This window comes from Galeopterus variegatus, unplaced genomic scaffold, assembly GCF_000696425.1.
Source record: "Galeopterus variegatus unplaced genomic scaffold, G_variegatus-3.0.2 Scaffold7714, whole genome shotgun sequence".
Taxonomy (NCBI): Eukaryota; Metazoa; Chordata; class Mammalia; order Dermoptera; family Cynocephalidae; genus Galeopterus; species Galeopterus variegatus.
In genome coordinates, this window is record NW_007733825.1 from 27,156 (window position 1) to 34,841 (window position 7,686).

Below are 7,686 nucleotides of genomic sequence, written 5' to 3' on the forward strand. Positions count from 1 at the left end.
CCTTGATAAGAGGCCCCAATCAAAATGACGTTGGTCTTTTGTGGAAATGCTTCAATTTCACAGGTATTACTTGGTTTCAGAAGCCTTTCACAAGGACATATTGCCAAACCTACAAGTGTGCTCACTTTTAGCTGCATATGTTTTAGGAAAGAAGACGTGATGATTTTTTTTTTTTTCTGACACTGGTATTTAGTTCTTATCACTGTAACTTAAGTGATGCCATTTAATTTTTTAAAAGAATGGAGGAGAGTTTAAAAGTGATCTTAGATTCAATGATTTAGAATCTTCAAGCATGAAGGTGTAGCAAATTAAAAATTTAATTCAGGAGAGTTCAGGTTTTTTCAGTATGTGTGCCAATTTTTTGATGTTAGCTACCAAAGAACAGATTTTTCCTATAATAGTATAAAAGTAGCCCCAACACGTTGTATCATCTTTTCACAAAAAGCAAAAGTCTTTTGTTTTGAGTGATGATGGTTTTCAAATATAACAGTAAGAAAAGGGCTTAAATGTTGCAGTTTGACCATAGCCAGAAGTATCAAGATAGATTTACCATTCATATATTTTATCTCAAGATGAGTGATGCTTAAAGTTCTGGCCTTAACTTTAATTCCCAATTGATCCTTTCTCTCATATGGCCAGAACGTAGTGTATTTTCATCTCGACCAGTCTTTGAAACTACTGTAGAAGTTAAGACTGATGTTTAATAATTACAGTTGCAGAAACAAAGCTTGATCTATATTGGTCAAAGTTCTATGATCATTTTCTAAAACTGTGTTTTCATTTTACCAGACTGATCCTGCAATTCTTTAAAATAGTTTGCTTTGAATTTGGCAGTTTAGCAACAGGAAATACATGGTCTCCAGTTGTAACTGCTTAATAGGTAACAGCATTTTAAACTAGCTCACATTTATTGGTTACATATGTAACTTTTAATTCACATGTCCGTTTTGACACTAAATCCTACACTACATTGAGAGATCACTGCTTTATTCCCCTACTGTAGTCTCAAAGTCTGTGTTCAGATTTAACAAAGAAAGTGTATATTCTTACATGCCATTGGGTTTGATGACGCTTACATTTACATATTACACATTCCATTCCAGTAGGGAGGAATAGAAATGAAAAACAGTCCCCCAAAAAATCCAAAAACCAAACAGGGCAAACATTAAGCACACTGGGACACTGGACCCCTAAAGCATTGGGCAGCATCACTCTTACACTTTGCCAAGTGCAGCCAATTGAGCTGCCTGGTGGCTGTGGCTTTTCCAGGCCAGTGCTGCACACTGCCAGCAGCCCCATGGTTCTGGGCTCCTGGTGGCAGTCTCACTATCCTGGCTCCACTAGACATTTCCTCAGTGGGGGTTCCAACCCCACCTTTCTCCTCCACATTGCTCCGTAGTTGACCTCCACAGTGGCTCCACCCCTGCAGCAGGTCTCTGCCTGAGTCCCCCAGCTTATTCATACATCTTCCGAAATCTAGGTGGAGGCTGCCATGCTTCCAATGCTCTCACATACTGCTGGTCTGCAAACTTAACACAACATGAACACCACCAAGGTTTTTGGCTTGTTTTTTCTTCTGAGGTGCTGAGGCAGTATTGCTCCCAGAGTGGCTGGGATGCAGGGAGCAGTTTGCCAAGGGCTATGACACCTCAGGTCCGCCCTCTGAGACAAACTCAGTTCTCCTAGTATGGGAGGGGCGCTCTCCCAAACTTCTCAAAAGCTCTCAGGGCCCCTGGTGGGTGCGGCACCTATCCAGACTTCTCAAATGCGTTTAAGGCTTTTTTCCCCATTGTCTTGGCTCTTAGCATCTGGCTGCCGCACCACCGAGATAATGTCTTTAGCAAACAGTTTATCTGCTTCACTCTTGCATTTTTCTCCTACTTTTTTTTTTTTTAAGACATTCATAGTGATTTAATAATACTTAATCAGCTCACCTTACACAGGCTACTCATCTCAGGCAGTTTTTTGCAGCATTCGCCCACAGTTCAAACAGCTGCATTTTCCCAGTCCATCAAGGAGTGGTTGCCCTGCCTCTGCGTATCTGCAGCTATCCTGTTACCGCTGCCACTGAGACAGGCACATAGTAACTGAGACTAACTTGTCCACCTTTTCACCAGGTGAAAACATACTTGAAATTCTGCAGGGGCACCTGTTCTTGCGTCATCTGCCCATCTGTATGTGGCACTCTTTTCTTGGGTTTTATGACACCCGGCCAGCCATCGGGTTTAAGTAGCACCCTCCAAGCCATTTGCCTTCAGAGAAATGCAACATGAGTTTTCTACATAGTCTCTAAAGCACATCACACCATCCATCCCTAGATCTCCCTGTTTCTGCTGCTTTACTGTCTCATTTTCTCATGGACTGTTAACAGGTCGTGCCTGGAGACACATCGTTTCCCCAAATCACCACTGGGTTGGTCGTCTTCCCTGGTGTGAGAGGTAGGAGTGGCCAGTCGCTGCACATCATCCTTCAGGACATTTTTCCGTGCTTTCAACAACTTTGTTCTGCTGCAAATCTCGATCAGTTTGCAGTGTAGTGAGCAGCAGCCAGGCTGCGGTCAACAGGAAGGTGGCCATAGGGCACAGCATATTCACAAGTAGCCACATTTCCTCCCTCTTCCAAGGGCTTTTGGTTCCTGTACCTGCTCAGAATCCTGTTGCAGACTATGCCAATCATGACATAATCCTGCCGACGATGCCAATTGTGGAGCCATGGCTCATGTCTGGAATCCTGTCGACATCGCCAATCGTAGTGCTCTTAATCCTGTTTGTGACACCAATTGTAAAGCTAGGCGACCACGACAGTTGTTGGTCTCTTTTACCTGCCAGTAATCCTGTACTGACTGGGCAGATTGTCAAGCTAGGACTGGGTCTGGAGCTTCCAGATCCCTCAAGCCCATTCACAGACTGGGTCACAAACCCTTCATATGCCAGGCTGGGTCCCCAGACCCCACATACACCAGGCTGGGTCACCAGACCCCTTCACGCAGGTCTATGAGCTCAGTTACCGGCCAAAAGGTACTTGGAAGCTACAGGTTGGAAAGCATGGCCTTGCAGGGCAGATGACTGAGGTAGATGCTTGCCCGCCTGCTTCACTGAAACTCCTCTCTTCTCTCTTGTTCTCCAAAGAACTCAAGAACAGCAACAAAACTAAAAAGACACATTGGTGCGCATGTGCACTAACTACACACACACACACACACACACACACACACACACAATTTGCTTACAAAGGATGCTGAACCACACCAAACTGGATCCCAGGCGAGGGCCCTGACCAAACTATTCTATTTTCCCAACAAGCTCTTAATCCTGTTCCTGACACCAATTGTCTAGCTACATGACCACACCAGTTGCTGGGTCTGGAGCTCACAGACCCCTTAAGCCCATTCACAGACTGGGTCACAGACCCCTCACATACCAGGCTGGGTCCCCAGATCCCTCACATGCCAGGCTGGGTCACCAAACCCCTCACACGCAAGTCTGTGAGCTAGGTAACCAGCAAACAGGTCCTTGGAAGTCATAGGTTTGAAAGCATGGCTGTGCGGAGCGGCGTCCTCCTGAGGCAGTCAGTGCCAGCCAAGCCGAGGTGCCAGTGCATGCACAGTAACTCCCCCCACCAATTTGATTACAGAGAATGCGCTGAACCACCCCCAACTGGCCCTGAGGCGAGGGAAGCCTCATTCAATTTTTCTATTTTCTCAATAAACATACAATGGAGGAAAATACAATTTTTAAGAGCAAGAGAGATGCAATATCTAGGATTAAGCTTAAGAATTCGTAAGATTACACCAAGGTCAAGGGTTTTGAATACCCATAGCAGCCAAACACCAAAAAAAAAAAAAAAAAAAGATAATATGAATCTTTCCATGAACTTAAAAGAAAAACGAAAAGAAATTCATAAGGTCTATATGAGGAAAACTAAAGACTTCTGCAAGACTCAAAGGAAATTTTGAACTATCTGGAAAACATTATGTATTGGGATTAAAAAATTAATTCTAAGCCATACTAGAGTTTAATGTAATCACAAAGAATTCCAAAAGGATATTTTTATAATTAAATAAGCTGATTCTAAAATTTTTGTGAAAAATAAACAAGAATAGCTAGAAAAATTCTACCTACTTGTAGTCTAGTCCTACCAAATAAGAAACCATTATAAAGCTACGTTACATATAACTATGATACTCGTCCATAAATAGACTCAAAAATCAATTGAACAGAATATAAACTATATACACACACACACACTTGATATATTATAAAGGTGGCATTTTAAATTAAATGGGTGAAGAATGGATTATTTTTTTGAAAAATGCTGATGGAAAACTGGGTAGCCACCGAGAATTTATAAAGATGTACCAGCCCGAGAATATACTAGGATAAATTCCAGAAGGATCAAAGTTTTAAATATAAAAACACAAAATCATTTTTAAAAAATAAGGAAATCACATAGCACTTGTGATGATGTATATTATCAGTCAAATGATTGGTTACAGAAATCAGTTCGCAAAGTTTAGGAATCATGACTTCATAAACAGGAAAATGCAAAAAGTAGCTAAGCAACTCTGCATGCGAGACGGGATGGGTACACCAGTGTTAGCTTTGTGGTGGGGAATTTTTTTCTTTAAGAAATAGTTATCCCATGCATTTTCTACCTTTTTGTAGTTTAAAATTACTTTCATCTCAATATCTTTATGAGGTATTGAGTATAATAAATACCTTTATTATCTCCACAGAAGGCCTCAGTCAAGCAATTTTGATTCTGCCATTTGCTCTAAGTGGTGTTCCCTTAGGCACCGTCCCTTTAACTCTGAGCTTCAGTTTCCTCATCTGTAAAATGGGTATTCCAATTTTAAAAAAGTCCTGCCAGACCATAAGCCATGAGATAACGGAAAGCTGCACAGGCTTTGGGGTCAGCCCCTTTTACTAGCCGTGTCACCCAGAGGATCGGTTCTAACACTGACTGAGGCCTTAATGTGTACAATACGTACTATTACTTCACTGACCCCTGAGGAAGGTACGTTTTAATCTCCATTTTGGAAACAACTAGGCTGAGACATGGCTAGCCTAAGTAACTTATCCTTGGTCACACAACTCTGAGTGAGTTAGATCTGGGCCCAGCAAACGGATCTCAGCTCCTTCACCTTAAATCTCCATCCTCGGTTGCTACCTTAACAGTAACTCCCTAATTAAAAAATTAAATTAAAAACGTAAAAACTTTAAAAATTGCACACACACACAATAAGTCCCCACTAAGCTGACGAGAGTTGGGTTGGTTACTGGAGCAAACCACAGCGTCCGGCTTTGGAATTGGGACTCCGGGTGGCTGAGTCTCCCAGGTGGGGAGGCCTGGAGTTTGGGCTTCTTGCCAGCCCTACCCTTTCCACCGCAATGCTGCCATCAGGCCTAAATTCCAGCAAAATAGACTTTAGGAAAAGCACCGAATTAACCCATTTTACAGACAGAGATACGCAATGGGAGGATTTTGGCTTTTAGAGCTAACTGAGCAAAAGGAGATGCAACAGCACGACAATCTCCCTCCACGGCAGCCATAACCACGAAGCCGCTCTACGCCTCCTCCCGCCTCCCTCCAGGTGGCGCTGTAGGACCGACCCTGGTTCGGAAGTGCACTCCTCTCAGTTTGACCTCCCCCGGAAGCTGTGGGGCACAGAGAAAAGCGACTCCGTGGCTAGAGAGGCATTTCCCAGGAGCCTTCAAGGTTGCGGCCTGACCACGTTCCCGGCATTCGCTTCCGGCTCCTAATTCCGGAAGTTGCTTTCTAAAGTAGCTTGTGGGTCAGGGTGGTCTTTGTGAGATTCCACCATGGCGTACCGTGGCCAGGGCCAGAAAGTGCAGAAGGTGATGGTACAACCGATCGTATCCTACGCTGGCTGTCAGGACTAGGAGGTTCGGGCCAGAAAACGGGGGGCGAAGGCGCCGGCAGAGAGCAGGCCTGAGGAAGCGGAGTGCAGGCCCGCATCCCGTGAGCCCCCGGGGCGATCGAGGCGGAGAGAGCGCGGGTAGTTGAAGAACCGGCGGCGTTGGGAGGGAGGTGGGCTTGGGCAGACCCCTGCGGTGGGGAACGCAGGAAAGGCGAGGTGAGCGGAGCGTGGGAGGCAACTTTTAAGTCCGTACTGAGTGAAAGCGGGAGTTAACGGCCTCGGGGAGGAGGAAGATGTCGTCCAAAATAGACATAAGAGAGTGGGAAGGGCGTTCCTTCAGAGTCTTCAGGGGATCCCTAATGAATGCCCAAGTTGGGCAGTTTTTGTGGCGTAGGCACCAGATCTCGCGTTCGGAAAACAAAAGTAAGATGGGGGCAGGGTCGACCAGTTTCAGGGAGCAGAGTCTATGCCACTTGTGCGTTTTTTCCTTTATCCACTGTGATGCAGAACCTCATCTTCAGATACCTGCAAAATGTACGTAAGTTGTTTGTTGTTTCTTAACTACTTTTTAAGTGAAAGGTGGATTTATTTGGTTGTTTGTGTCAACTTCCCTGATTGCTGTGCTCTAGAGTTGAAAAACAGTTGAAATTCTGGAGATTAGAGGGATAATTGAGGGGAGGGGGTACAGGGAAAGCTCTCATGTAATAAAATGGTGCGGATCGATGCCAACTCCATGCATGCAAGGAATTATGTCATCGTTACTTCGCAAGATCAAAATTACTAATTACAAAAAGTACGTATTGGCAGCCAGTCAGTGGTATTTGGGCACTGCTGCTTTTGTTGGTAGTGATTATGGCCGGAACATTGGAACCTTACTCCTTCCTACCCTCTGCAGTGAAACATTGGAAGAAAAACTCAGTCAACTGAAACCAAGTCATAGGGTGGCGTGTTTAGTACCTGTGGGAAAAAAGTAGACTAAAAAGGAGAGGGAAGGGATAGATTCAGACGAGTTAAAAGGCAGCTGCTTTCCTTTGGAGGGATTTTTAGCAACGTAAATTTTAGGATGTGACAAACAACAGATTTGAAAAACAGATTAATTTCAAGCCATTGTAATTTGTAGTGATCAGAATTGAGTGTCCGTCCCCAAGTTGTTAGGTATGTGTCACGGAAAACTGAGAACCTGAAGCTTTGTTTTGGAGCTGGATTTTGCTGTAGCAGATAAGAAGCCATGGTCTTTAGAAATTACAGCTTTGTGCTATAGTGTCACCAGTTTTCATTCTAAATGTGTTCAGACTAGAAGCAGTAAGAAATATGATTGAGCTTCAAGATCACAGGAAAATTATTAGCTTTGATAGTCCCAGTATGGCATTTATTAAATGGAAGTGTTTCATAGCAAGTAACAGTTTTGGCTAACATTTTTTAGATATGGGCTAATTAATTAGTTAAAACTCTTGGCTTATATTTATTAGTGTTTTTAGGAGCTTTATTTCTCTCTGTTAGATCAAGTGATTGGGATTTGCTTACTTTTGTTTAACATTTCTATTATTATGACTATTTCAGAGATCCCGGATTCAGGTGTGGCTCTATGAGCAAGTGAATATGCGGATAGAGGGCTGTATTATTGTGAGTATCCAGGCTATTTTATTTCAGAGTAGTTTGTTCATAGAAAAATATTCCACAGAAAATGGCCAGCCAGAGCAATGTATAGAAAGTTGAAGACCCAACCCAAGAAAAGTTTTTCGGGACCCACTATTTAGTCTTTTCTCATTGTTCTGATAGGAGTTGGGTAATTCAAAAATGATAGG

At 43.5% G+C, this 7,686-nt stretch overlaps 1 protein-coding gene across 1 annotated transcript in view; it reads left to right on the plus strand.

Annotated features, from left to right (window-relative positions):
* The first annotated feature begins 5,724 nt into the window (after positions 1-5,724).
* The window catches only part of SNRPE (small nuclear ribonucleoprotein polypeptide E), a 7,445-nt gene continuing 5,483 nt past the window's right edge, over positions 5,725-7,686 (plus strand). Inside the window, exons 1-3 of the mRNA XM_008592257.1 lie at positions 5,725-5,876; positions 6,389-6,415; positions 7,442-7,504. Coding sequence (XP_008590479.1) covers positions 5,823-5,876; positions 6,389-6,415; positions 7,442-7,504 — 144 coding nt within the window. The 5' untranslated portion in view covers positions 5,725-5,822. The remainder of the gene's footprint in view (positions 5,877-6,388; positions 6,416-7,441; positions 7,505-7,686) is intronic.